Here is a 27,852-nt window from a genome sequence, read left to right as displayed (position 1 = left end):
GAGGAGTTGAGATCTCTGAGACACTGCTGGGTTTTTCCCCTATCTACTGCTATATGACAGTTTTACATCTGGTCTGTCGTGGACCACTTCTTCTGTCTATATCATTATATTTCCATCCAAATAATATACAGTCATGTGAGAAAATAAGTACACCCCATGGTAGGGGCTGTGATGGTGGCCATGACAAAAGCACCACCTTTGTGGTAGTTTGCCACCATGGTGGTGGAGTGCCACCTCCGGTAGTGACGCATCACATGCCACCTTAATGTTTCTACTTGAGTGGGCACTATGACAAGTACAAAATACAATGTTTTGTATACAAGTGTAATCATAACAACACTTGAAATATTAATTTGTACTTATAGCCTACCATATAGCGGGAGATTTGATATTAATACACAAATTACATAATCATAATCAAACGCCTTATATGGTGTTGTCTGTTAGTTTGGCACAGTTGTGTTTGAGCACTGCGAAATCCAGTCAGACAAATTCTGCTATTTCACTTTGGGTTCTGCCGCTGCGATGGATCTTGTTGGGAAACCAAATGTTACATTGGTGATCTGGAAACATTTTGGATTCTTGCCTAATGAGAGAGAGAGAGAGAGAGAGAGAGAGAGAGAGAGAGAAAGTGTAAGTGTGTGTGTTTCACTCCATCTCTTTTATTATCCACTTCTTCGTTGCGGGTCATTCACAATACTGTATCCCACAGCGCCCTCAGGCTGTTTCTCATTGCAACAACACGACACAACAAGATCGTACTGGAGTTGTTTGAGGGAAGTGTTAAAATAAAGCCTCATTAAATTTTTTACATTTTATATTTAGGTTTTATTTAATTTAAGCCTATAAAATTATATTATATACTGATATAGATTTCACCCCTTATCATTTGATCCTTTTTGAAACAGTGACTATTAATAAAGTTGATAGAGGTATCAAATAACACACAATTTACATTTTGTAGTAATTTTTACAATTTAAATGAACAAAAAACAGATCAGTCACATGGACAAAGTAAGTACACAGCTACATTTATCACGCCTTCAAATCCATAAAATTACAATCGGGTGTTCAATCAGGTGTTCAAGAACCTGCTTAGGGAGTGCCGGTGGAACCCGTCTTATTTATACCCCACTCATATCTAGTGTCTGGTGTTCCCTTTGTTATTGAGGTGTGTTGTCATCATACCAAGATCTAAAGAGTTCTGTAAAGCCTTCAGAAAAATGGTTGTGGATGCCTATGAATCTGGCAAAGGATTTAAAAAGATCTCGAATTTATTTGAAATGCATCTTTCCACTGTAAAGAAAAAAAAATCTACAAATGGTGCAGATTTCAAATGACTACCAGTTTGTCCAGGTTTTGCCGTCCCAGCAAATTGAGCCCAAGAGCAGACCATCTGATGCAAAAAGAAGTCTTCAAGAGCCACAGGATGTGCTAGTAATCTTGCAGCTGTTGGTAAAGTGCAAGCTTCTACAATCAGAAAGAGATTGTATAAATTTGACCTGAATGGGAGGTGTGCCAGGAAAAAGTCTTTGCAAAACTACGGTTTGCCAATGAGCATACAGGCATAGACCAGGCCTTTTGGAATAATGTGCTCTGGACAGAGGAATCAAAGGAAGACCTGTTTGGCCACAGTAATAACAGACATATCTGGTACAGACCAGACAGCTTTTCAGGAGAAGCACCTCATACCAACTGTGAAGCACAGTGGTGGAAATGTTATGGTTTGAGGTTTCTTCACTCCCTCAGGGACTGGACAGATTCCCATTGATTCAACTATGAATTTTGCATAATATCTAAGAGTGCTTGAAGATAATGTGAGACCATCTGTCCAAAAGTTGAAGGTTAACCGAAAGTGGACATTTCAACAGGATAATGATCCTAAGCACACTGGTAAATCTACCAAGTAACGGTTCAAAAATAAGAAATGGAGGGTCATGGAAAGGCCTAGTCAAAGTCTGGATTGGAATCCCATTGAAATGTTATGGGAGGATTTTAAATGGGCAGTACATGCAAGAAAACCCTCAAACATCTTGCAACTGGAAGAATATTGCATGGAAGAGTGGTCAAAAAATCCTGTAAGCCTGCTGCAATACGCCTACAAGAAGTTATTTCTGCTAAAGGGGGCAATACTAGCTTCTGAGGCCAAGGGGCTACTTACTTTTTCCACAGAAATATATCACATCTATTGATATTACTGTTAAATAAATGTTTGAAAAAGCAATTTTTTTCTGTTTCAAAGAGGATCAAATGTTTGCTTGTCCAAATACGTCGAAAAAGCCAACAATTTCCATGGGGTGTACTTATTATTATTTTTTTACCATTTAGAAGGTGCTTTGACTTACACAGTGAAGAAACCTAAAGTACATTCGGTCACGTGGATCCTAACCCATTAACACTGGACACACACACATTCAGTCCACCTACTCACATGTTTCTGAGATGTGGGAGGAAATCAGAGAATCTGGAGGAAACCCACGCATACAAGGGGAGAACATGCACAGAAATTCCACACAGATAGTAACCCAAGCTCAGGATCAGACCTGGAGTTGTGAGGCAGCAACGCTACCACATTTGTGTTGTTTGTTACCATAGCCAGCATAGCTAAGACGCATTGCTGTTTTTATTTTGTCCCATTCCGTATTCTGACAAATCCACATCTTTGTCTCGGCTTCTGCTTTCGGCTGAACATTTTGCTTGTTTAATTTTTTTATTGTATGTGGCTTATTTGATGAAATGATCACCAGGTGTTACTGAATAACCCGTCATTATCTATGGTTTTATGGCTACCATGACAGACCTAACTGTAACTGCTAGGGTACATTGTTTAGACAGTGCTTCTTGTTGTATAGTGTTGAATTTCATAAGTGCAACAAAATGGCAGATTCTCAAAAAATAGTGCACTAGTGAACAGGAAGCAGTTTTTAACATGTAAGTAAGTGCAACTAAGCAGTCCGTGGACATATTTTCCTTTACTTGAGGTATGTGAAATATGAGATTCTAGCTTTGTGCTGTGGTGTGAGACTACTGTGATCTGTTTCTTAACATTGAAGCATTTAGCAACCATTCAACCTGTGACCACACTGTGGTGTCCAGTTACACTTCTTCATGCTGTTTGTTTTGCTACACAAGATACCGTCCTTTAAATGTGCTGTCATGCACTGTGGTAACCTGAACTCCACTAATGGTTCATCATTTGGAAATGACGAGGTACTGTACACCTTATTTTTGAATAATTTATTGTAATTATTCTAAGTTTGCATTCTGTAGATGGTCGTTCAGTCAGTGGCTGTATTAATGTGTAAAAATATCCAGGCTGATCTAGCAAGTGGGTTTTTTTTTTTTTTTTGGTTTAGTTTATTGTTTTTATGTGTGTATGTCAAACACTGATCTAAAGTTATCAATGTCATTTTATAAGGTGTCCTTGTCTTTACAGGGCATTTGGCAGGGCAGTGAAGGATGCACTTTCTAAACTTTTGCATGAGGCTCTGTGGTCAGGACCCTTCTGCACTTCTTCATAACTGCTTCTAAAAATACAGTGACAGTATTCTGGTATCCTGTCACCTGGATATGTGAACCTTTTATGTAGCCTCCCATCTAGTCCTGAGTGACACTGTACAGTGGGATGGGCTCCTTCTTGCACTTCAATTGGTGGCAAGCACCAGCCTATTTTCTAGTTGAAGCATTATCTTTAAGAATGTGGGATGATGTTTTTTTCCCCGTGTAATTTCTATTGAAAATCACTCATTAAACTTGCCAGATGTCTGTTCTAAGATGAGACACAGTTCAGTGGAGGTCCTTAGAGTGAAGTTACTTCATTAAAAATGAAGGTCAGAGTAAATGGTTGCTTCTGCATAGCAATTTAACTACTTGGCGTTCTCTGTAGGATGGACTGATTAATTAAATAGGTCAGTTTGTCTATGAAGCTGATGACTTGCATTTGAATTGCATGTAAGTGAGTACTGATCTCACATGCTACTACATATACTTGTGTCAAATCGGTGAGAAGAACAGAATTGGCTTTCTTGCACCCACAGATAGTATTTTGCCCATGCTCTCTCACATTACAGTTACTGTAGCTGTTATAATGTGTCTTAATTGTTAACAGGTGTTAATTATGTAAGTGTTCAGCATTTAATTACCGGCATTTCATAATCATGAATTTTTGAGCTATAAACAAGCTCTGAATGTTTGCTACTGCCTGACTCTGTTTCATTCAGTCCCTCCTCCTTTACTCTCTCTCCTCCACACATTTTTCATGCACACACCTACAGTCTACCAACCAGGTCTCTGTTGCTAAGCGACAGGCGATGTACGTCGGACTGCTCTTATGAGGGTGGCGTTGGTCCATCATGATTTTATGAGAATTGATTCTTACACTCTGCGTGTTTCAATGAAGTCGTTGCGTCCTCATAAGTAAACTGTTGCGCTAATGAGAATGAACTTGACATGAAAAAGGCAGTTGTTATTAATGACCATTCTGGAGGTTTCAGTAGAGTCTGGATGAGTTTCTGGTGTAGATCCTGTTGATATTTGAAGTGGTTCTATCTGCAGCACGGTTTAGGACAGTATAACGTGCACGTTTGGTTTTTATAATTTTTAATGGTCTTTGAAAGCCTTCCAGGCTTTTATTTAGATAAGTGAGTGTGAGGCAGTGACGGTTTTTCTAAGTATTGATGAATGCTCTATTAACTAAGGCAGGGAAATGTGTTCTGTGTACCACCCCACTCTCGTGCCCTCATATCCTTCTTAAAGCGGATATTCAAGTCTGGGATTAGCACTAAAGATTGGCTCACAGTAATGAAAAAAGGCAGTGCTTAACCCTCTTAAGATGATGGTTGCAGGCCCAAATTTAACACATGAACCACATGAAGGTCTCGACTTCTCTGACTCTCACCCTGATAGCATGAAAGCTTGGGATTCATAGAATAGAAAGCTGGTAATATTATGGAGTAATCTGTCTGAACATATACTCTCAGCAGAATGCACAGGTGTACTGTGAAGCTTCAAATGAGTGCTGCTCGCACATATGTAGAATGCATACAGTATATCCTTTTATTTTCATTTGTAAGCCTGGAATATCTGTGTATCTATCAGAAATCTTTCCTAATATTAACAGTGAATATATTTTTGTTGGATTCCAAAAGGGGTACTCTCTGTGTGCTGCGTTGTTTGTTGGTGACCAGCCAGTGGTAGCAGCATGAACTGCTAGTGTGTGTGTGGGTGTGGGTGTGAGAAGAAACTGTGTGATTCACTGTTAAAATTGTCTCATAGAAAACTGTTGTCACTTCATTCTGTAATTCACTTTGACATGACCTTTTTTGTGCAGTATGTTCATGGCCTGAGCATTCATACTGTGTTTAAGTGAAACACTGCAGGACAGCTCAGGTTTGATTCAACATGGTTAAATCCCGTAAGGTGTGAACTGAGGGGTTCTTCACCTGGTGTCTTAGCCTAACCCATCTCAGAAAGATAGGATAAGGCAAGGCTAAGTTTACATACATTAAAGGTCTGTCCTTATAGTGCTCACACATGTGGACCTAGAGATCTGTTGTGACGAACATCTCCCACAGTACTCTCTGGCAGATACATTTCTTGGGTCTTGGGTTGGTCTTTATTCATTTTATTCTACAGTGGCTGGCTGAGTTTATCCACAATTAATTTACAATTAAACAACTAGCTAGCTAGTTGTTTAGCTAGCTAGCTAGAATCTGATTTTAAATGTTCAGATTGTTTTCTCCTTGGCCAATTATAACACTATGAAATTAGCTACTGACACACTAAATAATGTAGTTTGTTGATGGTTTGGGATATGTAGTCTGAATCTTTTCTTTTTTTTTAATATAATATTTTGAATAATAGACATTGTCACAAAGCAGCTTTACAGACAGCTGGATTTTTCAATTTCTAAAATTTCCAAAAAAGTTTGGAGCGTGTCTATATAACCTGACTGTTCGGAGGAAATCAGCCATTATTAGGTGTTTAACAGTTTTTTTTTTCCATGTTATTTGTAATAGTAGGAACCAGTAATCTCACAAGACCCAACACGGAAGATGCGGGAAGGGTTGGACAGATATGAAGTTTGTGGGACAAATAAACTCCACATTGATAAACATGAGACCGAAATATGTTTATTGAGTTCATTCATTCATCTTTAATAAATGCTTTAAAGATTTAAAAGCTCTAGTAGGAACAATCTAATTATTGACCTTTGCACTTTTAGTGCTAACATCCTGTACCTTTTACCTTCTCATGCTATCAGTAACTAACTCTTGTTGGAGGAATCTGCAAGCACACAGAAGGAAACAATAGTCAAGCTAATTGACACCATCAGAGTAAAGGTCATGAGAACACACAGTTTGGGATCATAAAACATTGACCGTTGTGTTGTTTGTGGCTGCCAAATTAACCTGCTAGCAGTGCAAGTGCTTTAGTGAACTGCTTGTGTGTAAGTTTAGAGAGAGTGAAAGTGAACTGATGGGACGGAGGGAGAGCTGCTGAAGAAGATTTGCCTCTGCGGTGGGATTACCATTCTACAGAACACGAACGCTCAGCTGCCCTCAGAACAATGACCTTTCACGTGTACTGCTACAGTGTCTCCACTTATAGCACACAGCCACACACGTGTACAGTTCACAAATGAATAGAGGCTTAGGTATTCTGTACATCTGTCTTTCAGAACAGCTGCGCTCTCCTAGTCTGCATAATAAAGTATATCCACAACTAATCCAGGACTACACAGTCCTTATTTATGTTAAATTATTATTTTTATTCTACCCACTTATTCTGGGGAGAAAACTGCACTGGAGACAGTAATTCCCTGTTTAGACTGAAATGCCACTGTAGACTAATATTTTCAAATATTACAATCAAAATCAGCAGAAGGCTTTATTTTATTGGCATTGCCTTTTGAATGTTTAGATTAAAGGACAGCTTGGCTGTTTCCTACCGTGATTTTATAGCGTTGGATGTAATGACAGCTTCGTGACGCAAGAGGATCTTTCACTGTGAGCATTTAATGCGAATGGCCATAAACAACCATACTCTAATTACCATCAACAATGTTTTTATGATCAGTAGCACACATTTGCAAAATATATATATAATTTTCCAAACACAAAAGGTCATGCACACCAAGCAGGATTAAACATAAGGCTATATCTCCTTCCATTTTACAGTAGCCTTCTGTCTGATGCTTGACATCTGTTTTCTGCGGTGTTCTTTGTTCATGACAGTATATAAACATCGTCCTCAATTTTTAGTGCATCCACCAGAGGAGAGAGCATGGTATCTGCAGAAAGGTAGCAGTAATAAAAGCAGCTCCAGTTGAGCACAGTATTATCCCGTCTGTGGCCTTGCCAGTACACCAGCTTCATTCAGCCTTTATCCCCAGCTGGCTGATTTACAACGTAGCTGGCAGTGAAAGGGGGATAAGATGCTTTGAGGTGATCGTGTGATGGATGGCTTGTGGAAGAGGCATTAAATGTTATGATATTTTATTTTTAAAAGAGTATTTCAGTAGGAGCGTCAGTGTCGTGTTACTCTGAGGAAGTGCTTGTCGATTGTAAACACATGCCATCATAAAAGCAGTTTTGGAAGTTGGCTTGCTCTCAGAGTGCAGCCGTTAAAGATTCTGTTTGTTTAGATGTGGTCAGTGTCGGTGCTGGTGACTTTCAAACACTACTATGTAACTCAAGCAACGGTAGACTTGCCCACAAGGTAGTAGCTGTCATGTCTTGGCAAACTCACAACTTCATTTCCCAGAATGCACTGCAAACTACAAACATGTCCAACAGCTACAACTCTCAAAACTACACACAGACACGTCACCTTCTCCTGAGGACTAATCAGAGACCTCTGTTCCCAATTACACTCACAGTCACACCACACATAAAAGAGACTCTCATACACAATGTCTTTGCGAAGTAATACACTCAGTTGATTTTTTTCCTGTGTCGTGTACCAAGCCTTAATCTAGTGTTTATTAGCCTGGTTTTTGACTTTGTTTACTCCTTTGGCCTTACCTGCTCTACTGAGGCCGTCGCTCTGCCTTCTCGCCCTGCTGAAGCTGATAACCCAGCTTCCCACGCCTGTGTGCTGTCTAGTGACCCTGGCAAGCTTGCCCCAACCTCATGCCTGCCCCGCAGCTCCTTGAGGAGCCTGCTATCTGTTGGACAATGCCTACCTCGGGACCTAAGGGGCTGTGAAGACATTTAGCCCAGAGGGTCAGGACCACTGGTGGGAGGGGGATTTTACACTACGTTGGTTGTCTTACGTTTGTCTTTCTTTGCCGTTGCCTCTGCTGTGGTGTTTATGGTTTTTGTTTCACAGTTAGTCTTTGCCTTCGTGTTTTGCCACAAGCTCTATAGCTACTATTTTGTGTTTTGGTTGTATTTAAATAAAATCTAATCTGCACTTGCATCTGTCTTTGCTTCCATTTCATGACAGTATCAAGTGTGAGAGAAGACCTTCTGAGCTATCTACAAAAGAATCATTAGCCTGAAATAATTCTCATCCATCCTTTTATGAAATATTTAAAGGCTGCCAAATTCTGACTCAGTCAGTCATAATTTATATCATCACTAGGCTCAAAATTATTAATATGACCCATCAGAGTGCAAGTCAGATGTTCAGTGCCTTTTAATATTTCACATAGTCACTCAATGATGTGAATAGGTAATGGACAAATTACAATCAGGAGGCAAATGCCAGCACAGCATCATATATGATCTATCACCTTTCTTCTGCTTGAATCAAAACAGGCCATTAGTAACAAGGTCACCTTCAAAGATATAACTGTTCAAAGACCTTTAGTCTAATATCATTGAGTGGGGCTTGCTTTTAGCTGCAGCTGTTTAAAAATTCATTGAAAGGTCATTTTAAAGGTCTTTTTATGGGCTGCTTTTAGACAAGGTCATTGATTAGCACAGGTCACAGTCACTGGACAGTTAAATGCTTCAACTTTTTCTTCTCAAGTCTTTAAGGACAGGGCCAGGTCAAAACCTCTTTGATGCTTCTTGCTTTTCATCATATTCTCCATTTCAGGCCACAGCTGACTGTGACACAGGTGTCTGGTTCATCTTAAAGGAATAATACAGCAATCTAACCTCTGTCTCTCCCATCTGTAGCATCTGTGGGATTACCACATACCAGAATGTCCATGTTTTCATGTACAGGAAAAAAAGAGCAGAAAACTTGATAATTCAAATGTTGATTATAATGGAAATCAGAGCAGCTGTTGATTCCTGTCATTTGGTCTAATCACTTGGAACAATTGCGGCACTTTCATTTTGACTGTAAGATAGCTGTATACATTGGTAAAGCATGACCCCTGAAAAAATAATCTTATACCTGAAAGCGTAAATTATACAGAAATACAAATGTTTTGCATAAATGTTTATTGTTAACCTCCACAGCTGCCCTTGGACCTATTCTGTAAATATGATTTGAGTGCAATTTTTTCTCTCTGTCATTGTAGAGAAGCTTGTTGTAATTATTGTCTGTGCTGAATTATTCTACAAATCCCATATGAAGATTGTTCCCTTAAGAATGCAGAGCATGGTCATCTTAATTATGTGATTAGAGGAAAAGCTGGTTTCGAGATGTTTGTGTCTATAGTGTCCTTGATTGATAACCAGATGGTTCTGCATAATATTTAATAAAAAATATTTTAAAAAAAGTAGTGCTGCTTTGGGCTGTGCATGTGTGTGAGAGAGTGAGATTAAGAGTGACAGAATAAAACAGAGTGAGGTCTGATGAACGGATTAATTTCTAAGAGCTATATGCTCCTCTGTAGTGAAGTTAACTACTCATCCCTATTTGGACCAGCAGGACTTTATACTAGCATAAAGCATAATAGCATGTATATGTACATTCACATAATAATAATAATAATAATTTTATATATATATATATATATATATATATATATATATATATATATATATATATATATATATATATATATATATATATATATATATATAATGTATGTATGTATGTATGTATGTATGTATGTGTGCGTGCGTGATAGCATGCACTATATAAAAGTTTTTTTTTTTTCCATAATTTAATTAAAAAAGTGGAACTTTAATATATTCTATATTCATTGCAAGTGAAAAATTTCAAACTTTTTTTTGTTTTAATCTTGATGATTAGGGGTTACAGCTCATGGAAATCCAGTATCTCAAAATATTACAATAAAGAATTTATAATACAGAAATGTTGACCTGAGAAGAACTCTAATCAGCTAATTGACTCAAAACACCTGAAAAGGTTTCCTGAGCCTTTAATCTCTCTGTCTGGTTCAGTACACACAACCACAATCAATTTTCAGATGAAAGTCAATTTTGCATTTCATTTGGAAATCAAGGTCCCAGAGTCTGGAGGAAGAGTGGAGAGGACCAGAATCCAAGCTGCTTGAAGTCCAGTGTGAAGTTTCCACAGTCAGTGATGATTTGGGGTGTCATGTCATCTGCTGGTGTTGATCCACTGTGTTTTCTCAAGTCGAGAGTCGATGCAGCGTCTAACAGGAGATTTTAGAGCACTTCATGCTTCCATCTGCTGACAAGCTTTATGGAGATGCTGATTTCCTTTTCCAGCAGGACTCAGCACCTGCCCACAGTGCCAAAACTACTAGTAACTGGTTTGCTGACCGTGGTATTACTGTGCTTGATCGGCCAGCCATCTCGCCTGACCTGAACCCCATAGAGAATCTGTGAGAGACAACAGACCCAACAATACAGACGAGCTGAAGGCCACTATCAAAGCAACCTGGGCTTCCATAACACCTCAGCAGTGCCACAGGCTGATTGCCTCCATGCCACGCCGCATTGATGCAGTAATTCGTGCAAAAGCAGCCTTGACCAAGTATTGAGTGCATAAATTAACATACTTTTCAGAAGGTCAACATTTCTGTATTATAAGTTCTTTATTGTAATATTTTGTGATACTGGATTTTTGATTTCCATGAGCTGTAAGCCGTAATCATCAAGATTAAAACATAAAAAAAATCTTGAAATATTTCACTTTATGCGTAATTTAGAATATATGAAAGTTCCATATTTTGAATTAAATTACGGAAAAAAATGAACTTTTCCATGATATTCTAATTTTTTGAGATGCACCTATATACTAGCAGTACACAAAGAAATTTAAATTGTTGCATGATATTCCTGTGTACTACAGAAATACCAAAAAAAAACATTACATTAATCCACGTCGCTAAATGTGAGGCATGGTACGTTTAGTTAAAGCCTCCCGTGTGATCAGTTGCATGTTTACGGGTTGCTCATGGCAGAGCTATGGCAGTGCAGATGGGAGCTTCATGGTGAGGAGATTTGGACGGCTCTGATACCGGAGGGAGGTAATCAGCCCCTGACTAAGTCTAACCCAGCAAAAGATGAGAATCAAGCCATGTGCACACACACACATAGACACCCACACCCTTGTTTGGGGGTATGCCCTTGAGAGGACAAGTAGTTTATTGGAGAAATAAGAAAAATGGAATCACGCTCCAGGTCGGTGAACAGCTACGGGAATAAGAAATCTGAGGTGAGCCCAAGGGAGGAAAAATAACATCAAGTTCTGACAAATTGCAGACTGTGAAAAGGCCTGGGAATCTCCTTTCTATTCAAAAGAAAATAAAATCTTTTGTCTTTCCAAAGGCATATGCAAATTGGACTAATTTAATTCTTTTACTTCTTTATATGTTAAATGAGATTGATTAACATTTTGGACATCACACCTCATGGGTAAAGCCTGTTTGAAGCCTCTGAACTTTTAAATAATAAACCGCAATTAATTGTACAGGTGACTGAGAAAATAGAGAACTGAATTCCCAAAAGACTTTACAATCTTTACAAGTATCATAGTTGGGCTTTTTGTAGATCTTGATATCAGTTCATTAGATTGTAGTGTTTTTCTTTGATGATTAAGCAGTCACTGCATTTGAATTTGCATTTTTTCAACAGCTGACTCTAATCCCAGAAGACTATTTAGTAAACACTACATATTACCCCCAGATGCCCTCTTTGATCTAAATATTCTTTACATAAGAGTTAAAATTAGCCAGTCAACCTCACAGTGAAATTGCTATCTACCTTTGTCATGTTTTAAACAATGACTGGCAATCTACTCTCACTGAGCACTTTATTAGGAACACTGTACTAATACTGGGTTGGGCCTCCCTTTACTCTCGATACAGCCTCATTTCTTCATGGCATGGATTCCACAAGATGATGGAAACATTCCTTTGAGAGGCTGGTCCATGTTGACATGATGTCATCACACAATTCTTGCAGATTTTTCAGGCGCGCTGTGAATCTCCCATTCTACCACATCCCAAAGATGTTCTATTGGATTCAGATCCAGTGACTGGGAAGGCCACTTCATGTTCATGAAACCAGTTTGAGACGACTTTTACTTTGTGACATGGTGCATTATCATGCTGGAAATAGCCATTAGAAGATGGGTAAATTGTGGCCATGAAGGGATGCACATGGTCAGCAACAATATTCAAATAGGCTGTGGTGTTTAAGTGATGATTGATTGGTATTAACGGCCCCAAAGTGTCCCAAGAAAACATTCCCCACACCATTACACCACCTCCACCAGCCTGAACTGTTGATACAAGGCAGGTTGGGTCCATGGATTCATGCTGTTGGTGCCAAATTCTGACCCTGCAGTCTGTGTGCCTCAGCAGAAATGGAGATCCGTCAGACCAGGCTACATTTTTTCAGTTCAGTTGTCCAGTTTTGGTGCGCTTGTACCCACTGCAGCCTCAGCTTTCTGTTCTTGGCTGACAGAAGTGAAACTCGACGTGGTCTTCTGCTGTTTTAGCTCATCCGCCTCAAAGTTCAACATGTTGTGCATTCTGAAATGCTTTTCTGCTCACTATAATTATACAGAGTTGTTATCTGAGTTACTGTAGGCTTTCTATCATCTCCAACCAGTCTGACCATGCTCTGTTGAACTCTCTCATCACCAAGGCTTTCTGTCTGTAGAACTGCTACTCACTGGATGTTTTTCTCTATTGCACCATTCCAAACTCTAGAGACTATTGTGTGAGGAAAATCCCAGGAGATCAGCAGTTATAGAAATACTGAAACCAGCCTGTCTGGCACTATCAAGTCGCAGTCAAAGTCACAGAGGTCACATTCTGTTGGTTAATGTGAACATTACTAGAAGCTGCTGGACCTCATCTGCATGATTTTACTTCAGCCACACAATTGTATAATTGCATGAATGATTAGGCATCTTTTGGCCTAATAAAGGTGTCCAGTAAGTGTACTTTTTTGTTATAGTATCATCTTAACATTTGCTTTTGCATTTTAAATTTGGCAACAATTTGTAACCTGCACAGAATTTCAAGGAATGTATTGCAGTTTAATTTGAATATCTTCAATTATGGAAATTAAGGCAATATGGTGGCGCGTTACTACCTCACAGCTCCAGGGTCCCTGATTTTATCCTGAGCTTAGTGGGATTACTCCCACTGTCCCAAAACATGCCACTAGGTAAATTTGCTAAGATAAATTGTCTCTAGGTATAAATGACTGTGTGTGCGCGTGCACGTGCGTGCATGCGTACAGTATGGTGCCCTGTCCATCACTGGTGTCCTATCCAAGGTGTATTCCCTCCTCAAGTCTGCTGTTCCCAGGGTATGCTTACCAGTCAATTCAAGTGGGGTTTTGTCATTCCTCTATATAGCTTGCATACATTGGAACGAAATGACGTTTCTTCAGGACCATGGTGCATCACGGAACAGTATGCAAGACTACATAAAGTGCAAATACACAACAGTGTGAGACGAGTGCAAAACAATAAATACACAGAACAAAACAATAACTACACAGGACAGTAAATGCACAGGACAATAGATGCACAGAACATGGACTGTAAACATGGACTAAGCTGTAAGCTATTGTGTAATGTAGCAGCACAGTATAGCCGTGATACTGGCAGCAAAAACAAGTTCCATAGTATAAAGTGACTGTTGCAGCTATGTAAACTATGCAGTGTGTAGTAGTCTTACTGGTTTAGGTGTTCGACTAGCCCAGGTGAGCCTTGGGAGGCAGCAGGGTGTTGAGTAATCTGACTGCTTCAAGGAAGAAACTGTTGCGGAGTTTGCTGGTGGTGGCACGGATGCTCCTGTACCTTCTGACAGATGGCAGGAGTGTGAACAGTCCATGAAAAGGGTGAGAGGGGTCGTCCGCAATACTGGTGGCTTTGCGGATGCAGCTGTTGTTGAATGAGGTGTCTGGTTAGTAGAGAGAGCCCGATGATCTTTTCAGATGTCCTCACAATTTGCTGTAAGGTGCAATTCCCATACCACACAGTGAGACAGCTGCTCAGGATGCTCTCTATTGTCCCTCTTTAGAAGGAGGTGAGGATGGGAGGGTGAAGTTTGGCTCTCTTCAGCCTCCGCAGGAAGTGGATGCTCTGCTGGGCCTTTTTGATTAGGCAAGTGGTGTTGAGAGTCCAGGAGAGGTCCACAGTCATGTGCACACCAAGAAACTTTGACTCTCTCCATAGTTGTTCCATTGATGTGCAGTGGTGAGTGGTCCACTTGGGTTCTCTTGAAGTCAGCAATCATCTTTTTAGTCTTATCAACATTAAGATGGATTGTTGTCTCTGCACCATTCTGCGAGATGGTTCACCTCCTCATCCTTGTTGCCGGTGAGGCCCACAACTGTAGTGTCATCACCAAACTTTATGATGTGATTATAACTGAACTTTGCAGCGCAGTCATGAGCCAGCAGCCCCCACAGCCCTGGGGGGCGTTGATGTTCAGTGTGGTGGTGCTGGAGGTGGACTTGCCGATCCTGATGGACTGGGGTCGCCTGGTCAGAAAGTCCAGGATCCAGTTGCAGAGGGAGGTGTTTAAACCCAAGAGGCTCAGCTTTGTTGTCAGTTGTTGTGGGATAATAGTGTTGAATGCTAAATTGAAGTCTATGAACAGCATCCTTACATAATTGTCCTTTTTATCTAGATGGGTCAGAGACAGATGGATGGTAGCAAATATGGCATCCTCTGTTCTGTGCGGTTGGGACGGTATGAATACTGAAATGGGTCCAGTGTGGTGGGAAGACTGCACTTTGTGTTTCATGACTAGCTGCTCAAAGCACTTCATGATGATATGCTGATGATTACTTCGACTTTGATTTATATTGTCCAATTATCGCACAAATCTGTGATTGCTTGCTAATAAGGTTAATTATGTTGTTATGGACAAACAACATATATGTACAGTACATGTATATTATTAATAATTTGTGACCCTACAGTGTCTATAAGATCTCTCTGGATTTGTGGCTGGTCATAATATTATAACAAGTAACTGCTCTTACTAATCATAAGGCGGTTGTCACTCACCTCACCCACCTAGCTTTTGTCAAATACTATGCACTCATGCTTGAATAGACTCTTTGTGGCTGAGTGACCTACCAATTTTGTTACTCTTCCTTTGGCTAGCCATGTCTATCTTATTTTTTCTGTAAAAGAAAACATGCTTACCGTTCTTTCAGCACACTGTAACACAGGTTGTGGCAGAACTTGCCTGATTTTTAAACTCCATATTGGTAGGTGTGTATATGTAGGCTTGAACAATCCCTACAGCGTGAGCCGTAGTGTAAATTTGCACTTGTGTGGCATAGCAGGCTTGGAGTCCTAGACAGTGGAATGTCAATCAAATCTACACCCAGATATTTCTTACCTCTCAGTAAATTCAACTGGCTTTGACCAGTGGTTTATTACATTTCTGCATTCGATTTATGATATTCAGTTCCATTTGAATAAAGAAAAAAAACATGGCAATCAAATATCACAGTAGTACTGGGTTTGAGTTTGAGCATGACACCAAAGATTATGGCAAAGATTGCGCAAAGCACAACTGCTCTGGTAATGGTGCAGAACAAAAAGTTATTTGTCAACAGGTCTGCTTAGGTGCATTGTGGTGTGTAGTCTTTTTTTCCAACATTTTTCTTTCATTCATATACAGTAACCACTTTATTCTGGTCAGGGCCACGGTGGGTCCAGAGCCCATCTGGGAACTATGGGCGCAAGGAGAGTTCACTCTAAATGAGATGGCAGTGACCATGGATCATACGCACACATTCACACACTCATTCATACCAACGGACAGTTTAGCATAGCCAGTCCTCCTTCCTACATGTTTTTGGGACAGTAGGAGGAAACCGGAGAACCCAGAGGCAACTCGGAGAGAACATGCAAAACAGCACGCTGACAGTAACTCGAGATCAAATCAGGGACCATGGAGCTGTGAGGCAGCAGCACTACCTGCTGTGCCACCGTGCCACCCCTTCTGAACATTTTCTGCATTTTTAATCATGCTTCTGAGCTTGCATCATCCAACAGGTCCCCAGACCTTTACCTGCTCTGACACATCAGTAAGCTGATATACTTGCTGAGAGCACATCTGGTGAGGGTTTTCTTTGCCTTGTTTAAAAAAAAAAATCCTTTTTCTCTTTGCTTAGCTGGATTCTTGCGGTCTTTTACAGTGTTAAGTTAGCACTGGGCAACCAGGCCAAAACACTTTAGTCACAATTAATACAGCACTGCATTACATAGCACACTAGACTTTATTAAAGACTGTGGTCTGCTCATAAGCAGAAGGCATTAGGATTATTAAAGCACTGCAGGCAGATGTCTATAACCTGACCTTGTCCAACTACACCACTCTACAGTGAGGGTGTTTTGTCTGAGAGCACTGAGCCTGAAAATCTCCTCTTAATGGATGCAGTGTTATGAATTAGGTAGAGACATCTGTGGCTTCACACTAATGTACAGGCCTTGTATCATCATTGTCTGTTGTGGGTTGAAGGTATAGCTCTGTGATACACTTCTGCCTGTTCTCCAGTGTGAATTCCCATTAACAAAGACTGCAGTTTTGGCAGAAAAAAACCTCTAGCTAATCACTTGTCTATTACTAAGGTGGATACACATATTGTTCACTTACACAAATAATTAAACTCTATCCAGACCTATAGAATTCAGCAAGGACCAGAATTTGACTCTACAATTTTGCTGCCAGCACCAGAACCATGGTTAATAAACAAACACTTAAAAATTGTGATGCACTGAATGTAATTATAGCTAAATTTACTCTGTAGCCCAGGCTTTGGCTATGCATGAACAAACCAACAGCTGTTTATTTAGTGTTATTCATCCATAGGCAAGGGAAATTAATGTGTCAAGTTGGTTCTTTTTCCAATCCATATTAAAGATACATTTAATAAAGTAAAGACACCTTTAATCATATTTGGCATGTATTCCTTGTGAAATAGAAGAACTTGTATTGGGTATAAGTCATACGTATGTCCTATGTAAACGATATTTCTGTTGTGGTTTTGACTGAGTTTTCCTGAATAAGCACTTTGTGTCCAGGCAGTTAGTTATTATTCACAGTTACCCAGCAGACAAGTCGGTTCAACAACCAGAGAAAGAAAAAAAATAATTTGGTAAATTTGTTTAAACTTAATGCAGGCCTTGCTAGGTGGATTAATTGGTATGCATGGATGACAGATGGTCTTTTCAGGCTCAGGGACATGCAGATATGAGGATACACTAATGAACCCGAGCAGAATAAAGTGCAGCGCAAAGCTGTCATATACTATAACACTCAGGCTTACACACGTTACCTTGCAAGAGAAATGAAAGATGCTAGTGAGACTCAGTTTTTAATTTAAGATGAGATGGGATGAGAACATACAGCCAAAATGTTCAACAACAACTTGAAGACTTTTGGTTGAGGTCACAAACACAAAGGGCTTCGACTTGCCTGGTGGGCTAGCTAATGGTTTTATCATTTGTCCTCCCTTGTGAATGTAAATTTACTGCATTTCAAATTTCCATATTTTGAATACATTTTGTGATTTGGCATCACATTTTTGTATTCTCAGCGCGCTGGTTTTCTCAACAACCGTGCTTACTGAGAAAATCAACCATGCATAAAAATGCATATTTTACCAAAGAAATTCCTGCTTCCTGCCTATAACATCATTTTGACATAGTCCTAATTTACAGCATCTAATATGATTTGACATTTAGCACCCTGGGAAAGATTTACCACACTATTTTGTGCACATATGAATGTAATTTTTACATGTAATAATTAGTTGTTGTTTTGTTTTTTAGTAGGGTACATGTGCATTGAGACTTTTTACATTTTACATCATGACAGCTAACTCAGCCCAGAACAGAAAGTCCTCTCAGTTTTAGCCTCTAGAGCCAGTTTTGGTTGTCGAATTGATGCAGACTGAAGGTTTGCTCTACATCTTTTTCTCTTTGGGCTTATTTCAAAATGCCTCACATTTTTTGTTAGTCTGTTGCAGGGTTTTGCGTTTGAGAAGTCAACATAAAAACTCACGCTAGTGAAGATTTATAGCATGCTTGTTTTAATGATTGTATGGTATATGTGGGGTTATTGTGCTGGAGAAATAGGATGAGATAATGAGTGAGTCAGTATGAGCAAACATGGCAACCTTCAGGCAGTTCTTTATACCTGTGTGGTCTTTACATAATGGCCTTGGTTTGTCTTTAGAGCCTACACCTGTGTCTGTGAGGGAGTTCAGTTTGACACCATCTTAAATCTGGACTATATATGCAGTAAAAACAGCAGTCTGGAGATAGTGCATTTGTTACACTTGTGAAGAAGATGCATTTAAAATGTCAGAGAGGGATTACAAATAAAGATGAGCTGTTTGAGTAGACATAGTGGAAACTCTGTGAAAGCTCTATAATTTTTTTTCTTCTTCTCAGATATTGGGTAGCTGTAGTCAGGATTGTGTAGGGCTTGTTAATTTTTTTTTTCTTGGCTCCTGGGGGAAGTTAAAAATAGAGCTTGGCGTGGACTGCAGTTACCCCCAGCGACGCAAATGGAAGTGGCTGGAGCAGCTGTGCCGAAGCCGTGTCGTGTTCAAACAGTCTGGGGTTCATGACCTGTTCTCTACCATTTCTTATTAGTGGAGCTCCTAACTATATTCCTCACAGCACAATTTTTTTGTAAAGATAGTATGTTTGTGTTTCATATCCACGTATATCCTTTCATGTAGATGTGGTTAGTTTAGAGGTGGGTGTCACACTTTGGATGGAATCCTGGCTACCCCATGTGCTGTCCTTGGCTGCAAATCTGGAGAGGATGCAACTGATTCGTTCCAAGACAGGAGAGAGCACTAAGCACTCCTCCACAAAGTGCTTTTTGTTGCAAGCCGAATAGATCTTGTGATGCTCAATGATGCTGCATGGGTAGTGGCTCGGAAAATGTGGCAGGCCTAACATGCCTTGAAGGAACACTGTGCCCCCTGGTATTGTTGTCACGCAGTATAGGGAGAGAATAGGAGATTGGTATAAACAATCCATAAAATGGTTTGAAAATATTTAAGCATTCAACTTCACCTATTTGCACATCACCTGTGAATTAAAAAAAAAAGGGTAAATGGCCAGAAACTTATTAGCTAGATAAACAATGCAAAAGGTCAAAAAAACAAGGTCAGTGTTGCTTCTCTCCATTCATTAATGAAGGAACGCAGGAAAGAGAGAGAGAGAGAGAGAGAGAGAGAGAGAGAGAGAGAGAGAGTCTCCTGGGCTGTTTGTCTGTATGGATAGTGAAAAGGGCCAAAGTGCAGTTAAAGGCTTTGACATCACAGGCGTAAAAATAGCAGATGGAGTATCCCATGGCATGCTGCTCCTGAGCCCTTCTCTGCAAGCTGCTCAGAGCAAGTAGAAATTGTTTCTTGTTTGCATTGTTCTGGTTCGCTCCAGCCATCAATGTGAAAAGGCATAAATAATTCATGGGTTAAGCCACACAGCAGACCATCCACATCCATTTATACTCTGCCAACATTTTCTGCTCTTGTAACGTTGCCTGTCAGGAATTGTGATTGTAGCAGTTACCATGCAGCAGCCCTCTAATCATTCGTAAACATGATAAATGCCTATTGACTGAGCAGCACAATGACTTAGTGTGAAGTAGATTAAATTAGATGCTCAGAAAAACCCAAAGTGCCTGACTGGGAGTTCCACTGGTGTTTCTAGCATTGCTTTTTCTTTAATGTTTTTATTTTAGTTTTTGGTAAGGATTTTATTGTCTTGGAATACTTTTACTTGTCAGCGGGAGATTAAGCTACTTAATCACGAGGACATTTTTAAAAATAATCTTTTTACCCAACTTTACCAACGGTGTCAATAATTTTGGCTCTGACTGTATTGTCAGTATAAGCTCTGTCAGTCTAAACATGACTTTAAAAATAACGGAACCCAGAAGTCTGCAATCATAGTACATCATCACTATGTACCTTGGGTGCTGTGATCACTCGTTATTGATGGAAGCAGAAAAGACGACACAGATGAGGATGTACATGGCTCGAGTTTTATTCACACTTAACTACAAGTCGATAATTTTCTAGCCTGATAGAGAAGTTAGCTGAGTTAACTAGGAGCGAATGCCAACTGCTTCTCCCTTCATTGAAAAGGCTATTTGGATGCTAATTAATATTAACGAGAGTCTGCTTTATGAATATTAATGACTAGCAATCAGTCTAGGTGAAAACAAGTTGTGAGTTGGAGAGGAAGAAAAGGCTGCATGATTTTCTGTGTAAAAATCATAAGTTGTGTTTTATACATACTCAGGAATAAGTCTTTTACTTTTAGCTGAAAGTTTGTTAGTGAATAAAATGGTCACATTTCATAGAACGCAAGCTGACCTTAAGTAATTATGTTTTAAAATGTTATTTTCTTAAAATAAATCTTTCAATTAAAGATTAAAATTCTGTATTAAGTTAATTTACCATACTCTCCAATTTTTCATTAAGTTAATTAACCATACTCTCCTTACCAAGGCTGCCAATAATTCTGGAGTTGATAGCAGTGCTCTATATTCTGGTGCAGCTTTTTAAGTGTAAAAATAGCAAGACCTATGACAAATAGGGGGGGAGACCAGCATGATCAATGAAATACAAGTTACTGTACTAACTTTACTGTCAACAGGCATATACACGGGCTGTGTGTGTGTTTGGAGGGAATATGTAATTGGTTTTATATATATATATATATATATATATATATATATATATATATATATATATATATATATATATATATATACACAAAAGGATATCATCATAAGCATCATAATTAATTTTAGCCATCACCCAGCGATACTTACAGTAGTACTCATGTTACATGATGAAATGCCAGGGGATCATTGAGGATGGGCATCTCCTCTAAATCAATACTTTTCTGTCTGTGTTCATGTTGGACATGACACTTTGGGATAATGCTGATTAGATTGGGGGAATTTTGACCTCTGTTTTTAATCTTTGCCAGCAGACTGCAGTTATTGGAGTGTCCTGTTATTGTACATAGTAAAGAAACACTATCCAGGGAGCACTGAGAAGACTTTTTAGGTTTATAAACACTTTTTTTTTTGGCGTAACTAATTAGCTGTACACCAGCTGTCTCCTTGGCACGCTGTTATGGAATATAATCCAATTTCAGCAGAAAATCCCCATGCAGCAGATCGAGCACCAGCCCATTTGCTGGGTCAGGGTTTGTGTTTGGATATGTGCAGAGGCTAGTTAGAATTGCTCAAATGCAGCATCTGGAGCAGCCACATAGTCTGTAATTATTTCTTTCCGTGTCAAGATACACCTGACCTGCTGTTATTTAGTATTTCTTTAAGTCTTAGCTGAAAGTGAACGATGGGAGCAATGACGAATCAGTCATAATCACTAATAAGACATCTTTTAGATAGGAATCTGTAGCTGAAAATCAGCACAGCTCTTCGTCTCCGTACTCGTAATTATTATGATCTGTGAAGTCTGAGGGACAGGGAAGGAGTGGCTCTGTAATCTGACTCACATACACTTCAGAAATGCATCACTGCTGCCACATGCAGAAGGCAAGCAGCACACAGTAAAGTCCGAACGCTGTTAGAATGCCGGAGATTGCAGACAGTCACTGTGACTCTGGTGTCACTTTGTGGATTGTGTGGCCCTAGCTGTCTTACACTAAAGCTTGTTGTTGCCTGAGGTTATTATATAGAGATCTTGTGCCTCGCCTCTAGAGTTTGGTAATGAAAAACATCCTCATAACTTGTTCCCCATCTGGGATTTTGTGATGATTTTGTGATGAAACATGATTACAATTTGGGCCGTCTGTCTTCACATATTAGTTCTCTGTCAGACAAATCGTGGAATCAGCACCAAAAGCAGTGTTTTACTGACAAGTTACATGTATCTACTGAGGAAAAACTACATGTCCCTGTAGACATGTCTCTGAACAGCATTTGGTTGGCGGTTAGGGCTCTGGGTTACTGATCGGAAGGTCGGGGGTTCAAGCCCCAGAACTGCTAAGCTGCCACTGTTGGGCCCTTGAGCAAGGCCCTTAACCCTCTCTGCTCCAGGGGCGCTGTATCATGGCTGACCATGCACTCTGACCCTGCGCTCTGACCCCAGTTTCCTGACATGCTGGGGTATGCGAAGAAAAGAATTTCACTGTGCTGTAATGTTTATGTGATTAATAAAGACTAATTATCTGAACATACTTTTAAGCATTTGTCATGATTTATGAACCTCTTCCTGACATTTCTGGGGAAAAAATATATACCAAGTAAAAGATGACTCTTATCTGTGGCAATATTGGACGGGAGGATTATCTGGAAATGTATCGCTCAGTTTAGTTCTGTAAGCACGTGCTCATTTTGTCAAATTCTATTGACACGTCACTTAAAGCTGTAGACACCTGCAGTTTGTTATTGCATTAATTGAGAGATATTGACTATATCATTAGCCTTAATTGCGCCTGATTTTTTTTTTTCCAGTAACATTTAAAAGTTAGAACCAAGGTTTCTGTACATGTTTATGTATGTTTTACAGATAACGAACACATCACCTGAAATAGTTTGACATTTGATGACATTATTAAAACATGTCATTTCCACATCCAGCATGCTTGGTCACATATGAAGCAAAAGGGACTGCTGCTGGGTGTCACCAGCTGGCCGTAGCTAAAAGACAAGCTCTTGTTGATGGGTGTTGCTCTTTCCTCTGGTACTCAGGAACTGTGACAGTCACGCAGATGTTTATAATGAAGTTATTTTATTCTCAACACATCTGTAATACTGAGCATTTGCCAGTCACCAATACTTCCGGCCAAACTGCATACTCTCGTACTAAATACTATGTCGCCACGCCATTGGTGTCTATACAGTTTAAGCATACTAATTATGCATTATGTGGTTTGGGACAGTGTGTAGTAAATAGCCTTGAATTCTACATAAATGTGTGCCTTTGCAGCTGTTCGATTAATGTGCACACTGGAGTGCAAACCAACCCACAGTGTGAAACAGCCTTTCTCATGTAGCTTGCAATAGCATTTTTGCGAGAGCAGTTTTAACAAGAAAATTCTATAGTGAACAATCAAGAGGTGCTGTTCAACAGACCAGTCTGGCAGAAATGCACAAACGAAAAGCTAATGTTCTGAATATTCTATTAAAACTCATTTTTCCAGACTAATTATTTCCAAGCCAGCTCTCTGTCTGCTGTACTGTTTGTGCGAATTTGAGAGAGTCACAGCCTCTCGGTTGAGGTATATGTAATTCTTGTTTAAATCCCACTCTCACTCCTTCCTTAAGGAATTTGAACCAGTCCAGTCCTCTCCTGTAGTTATTTTTACATGCACCTGTACAGTATTTTCTAATGAACTTGATTGGTTCTATTTTCTATTTCATTGGAGATGTCTGTGTTGGATCAGTTTTGGCAAACATGTTATTTATTCCAGTGTAACTGCCAGAAGAGATGCTGTGACATTCACATTTGGTTGTAGCACAACGATGAGGTTGTCTATTATCCATGGCTATCTATGGCACACACTGATTCATGTCAGATAAAGACCATACTGAACAGCGAAGACTGTAGGTCTTAAAAAAAAAAAAAAAAAAGGCATATGTGATGGCTATGCTTCCATCCACCTACCTGACTGAGAGTTATTGTGTACCCTGCTGATGTAAGCCCAATATGCTGCGATGACTTCCTGAGCCTGTGAATCATAGCAGTGCACTATTTGGCCTACACTCTGCTAGGTTCTGTATGTGTCAGACAGTGTGATACATCTCACACACACACACGCACGCACGCACACACACGCAGCCTCTCCACACTTGCGTGTTCATAAACTTTAGTGTGAGTCATGGCCATGAAGTTAGAATGGTGTTTTTAAAGCACCATATTGCATCCTTCTTTCCCATAGGGCTAAAACAAATTATTATTTATATGTATATTTTTAAATAATCTTTTTGATTTTTCTTGGTTAGTAATTCATTAATTAATGTAATGATTATTCCTGGTTCTAGTTACAGTCAATAATTTAGCTATAAATTAAATAATAGCAAAGGAAATTTGAAGATAAGTTTCATTTATCTAGCACCTTTCTCAAACTCGAGGTCGCGTTACAGAGTACAACAATAAGCAAGTAACAAATGACAAATAATCCTCATGTTCAAACAACTTGTACAACTATTAAATACACAAATGTAAAAAGCGTGTACAGATGAAGAGTAACTGCTTACTTATTGGCTGTGTTTATCCTCCTCATTAAACATTATAAATCAGTTGGCTACACATACACATTACCTTACAACAAAACCTAGCAGGCCTTTTAAACTCACCTTCATATATTTTATACTTTCACCGCACTTTTGCATGATTCTTGAGCTCTCGATTCTAGTTGGTCGTTAATTTTCTGCAACAGTATGGCTCTAATAGTAGTTCCAGCTACAAGGCAAATCACAGGTTTATATTAATGCACTCGTTGTAATGTTGTTTCTATAGTAACAGTTTAGACAGATGTTTGTGTGGCAGATGCTCCACATAAATGGATTAAATATGTGTGTCATTTTTCATATGGTGAAGTTTTCTGTATGGAGTCATTTACTTAGCATTTTTGGAAGTAGTCTCCAGCATAACAGTAAGAGAAAAACTGTAACTCGAACTTTTTCAATATGGGAGAATCTTCAGGGTGGAAGCTTTGTGGTTTCTCAGTAACACGACAAAGCTGAATTTTTGCCTTATTAACTTCAAGACCAAGAGAAAGAAAAAAAAAGGCTATTGAAGTGATAACATTAGTGAAAGTTTTTTTTTTTGTTTTTTTTTTTGAAATTCCACAACTTCAGTTATAGTTATTAAACATAACTAACTATAACTGTATAAAAAAAAAAAAAAAAGTACAATGTGCTTTTCTCTGAAAAATAATACATTGTTAGCATTGGCAAGTTGGTATAAGGGTTATCACCATGGACCATGCTGTTATTGGAGAATAATCACTTTTGCGGAGGTAACAACCTCACACCACCCAGTCACTTTATTATTATTATTATTATTATTATTATTATTATTATTATTATTTTTCCCCAATAAAAAATAGCAAGCTATAACAGCATGCCATGTTGTTTTTTTTTATTCTTTAAATAACATCAAAAGATACAGTTTCACTTATCAAGCTTTCAGGTGTTTCCCGTTGTCTGTGTAATGTATCCTTTTTCTTGGTACTAGACATGAGCATCAGTACTGACATCCTGTGCAAAGTTTTTACACTCATGCTGCGGTCAGAAATGAAAATGAAGGAGCTAATAGTTACAGATAGTATGAGCGCTAATGACAGCCCGTCATTTTAGTTCTTTATTCTAGAAAGAAGAGAGCACGGCTCGACCTTTGGTTTTCAAAATCAGAATTTGACAGGAAACCTTCTTTCTGTACTATGTTGAAAGTGTGTTCATTAAAAAGAAAACAAAAACTTAACATTGTTTAAGTGACTGAAACCAGTCCTGTACACCGCACTATATGGTGAAAAGAAGCAACAGAAGCAGCGCTGTTGTCCTATAGCGCTTCTTCAGTGTATTACCTTCTACCCAAATATAAGGGCGAATGTGCTCGTACATTGTAATGCATTCTTCCTGTTGGCTACCTGACACATCGGCTATAAAAATTAATGTTTCTAAGTTAGAGATTATGTTCTAGCTCCACTTTTATTGCATAAATGTAAGGTAGTAATGAATGAAGGCAGGGAAGGTTTCTCTCCATCTAACCCTCTCCTAAAGTTAAACTGTTATTTACTGCACTGAGCCATGTATGAAAAAGAACTGTGGAGGTGTGAATTGTAAAGTGTCTTGTATTCTTTGTGATGATCACTTTTGTTGATGCGTTTGCATGTGTTTTTGTGACAGGAGGCCCAGAAAGTGAATAGCGGGCAGGCAGATGGGCCACTGAAGAGCCAGGATGAGAAGGATGATGCCCCAGCTAGTGAGGTGGGATGGATGACCTCGGTGAAAGACTGGGCCGGGGTCATGATCTCAGCACAGACTCTCACAGGCAGAGTACTGGTGAGTGTACAGCGACACAGAGACATGTCAGACACACACGTGCGCGCACACACACACACACACAATAAACAGGCAAATCCAGTCTCAGCCACGCACTCACTCAGCCGCTCATTGAAATTATCCACAGACAAACCTAATGTCTACTGATCACATCCCTGTCTCACGGATTTTTCACGTCTTTTAAACATCTACAATGTACGGCAATTCGACAGTACTGTCAGACTAGTAATTCACTATATGACTTGCATCAACACACAAAGTGTGGTTTGAGCTGTAAGAAGTCTCTGTGTGTGGTCTACAATGTTTTTATTATCATGTCTGAATGGTGAGTTGGGAACTGAGACTGAATGATAAGACAAACTGGGTGGTCTTTGTTATCTCAGCTATTACAGCTAGCACCTCAGCAATCACTAAACAGGTCAATTAACTATGAATTATTGAGGTAATTTTCTACATAATGAAGATCGTTTACTTTGGGTGGACTGAGCAAGTGAGAGCTCATCCATTTTTATGACCGTACGAATGAAATCTCCTCGGCCCTTTGCTTTAGCACATCGGCTCGTTGTGCCTACCGAGGCATCTGTGATACCTCATGTATCACCAAGCGGAATATATGAGGTTGGATTGCAGCATTTTGGATTGCAGTTTTACATTTCATGTGCATCGTGAACACAGCCAAAGCAAGAGGCTGAGCCTTCACTGGGCCTGGACTAGTATTTCTGTCGTTAATATCACTCAGCTGCTCACAATAGTGCAGCCAAGGTAGTTATATTATATGGTAGCTTTGTCAAGTACTGTGGATGTTTTATGTGTTCAAGGGATTTATTTTCAGGGATTAGTGGAAGTCATTATGTATAAACGAGCTTCTTCCTTTTACCAGGAACTCATTAAGCTTGTAATTGTCACAACATTTTGTAAAGTGAATAAGCAACAGAGGTACTGTGTGAAATGAACAGAATAACCGTAGAAAGTTTGGACACACCTGACTGAATTTAGCTTTTAAATATCTTAAGGACATTCTGATCCAAAGCCATAACTGCTTTGAGTTGTTTTCCTGTGAATTATTTCCAAATAAAAGGTATAAAAGGTCTTAAAATATTTCTGGTGTTTTCATTTTCAATGTAGGAAGAGCACTCGGGATATGTGGGCACTTTTTCAGAACTGATAAAAAGTATCAGCAGTGTTAAACACTAAATAATTCTATCTGAATATGTATTATTTTATAGAATTTATGTATACAATTATTGGAAAATGGAAAAAAATAGTACAAATATTTAAAAATATTTATTGAGTGTGTCTCAGATCGTAGACTAACACAGTGTTGTTGAATACAGTCTGTAAGTAGTCCATAAAGCACAGCCATAGGGCCCATGATGGATTTTTTAAAATCCAAAATGTTCAAAGTTATTATGTTTATTATTGAGTCTTTGACTGTGTTGACATGGACAGTAGTAATC

At 39.2% G+C, this 27,852-nt stretch overlaps 1 protein-coding gene across 8 annotated transcripts in view; it reads left to right on the top strand.

Moving 5' to 3' along the window:
- kcnma1a (potassium large conductance calcium-activated channel, subfamily M, alpha member 1a) overlaps positions 1-27,852 on the top strand; it is a 157,774-nt gene that overhangs the window by 21,386 nt on the left and 108,536 nt on the right. For all 8 annotated transcript variants that reach the window (XM_053679671.1, XM_053679668.1, XM_053679667.1 and 5 more), the window contains exon 2: positions 26,240-26,395. In XM_053679671.1, coding sequence (XP_053535646.1) covers positions 26,240-26,395 — 156 coding nt within the window. The remainder of the gene's footprint in view (positions 1-26,239; positions 26,396-27,852) is intronic.

Source organism: Ictalurus punctatus, chromosome 3 (assembly GCF_001660625.3).
Source record: "Ictalurus punctatus breed USDA103 chromosome 3, Coco_2.0, whole genome shotgun sequence".
In the NCBI taxonomy this organism is placed as follows: domain Eukaryota; kingdom Metazoa; phylum Chordata; class Actinopteri; order Siluriformes; family Ictaluridae; genus Ictalurus; species Ictalurus punctatus.
The sequence above is the reverse complement of the archived record's forward strand: the minus strand, read 5'-3'. Positions and strand labels throughout refer to the sequence as shown.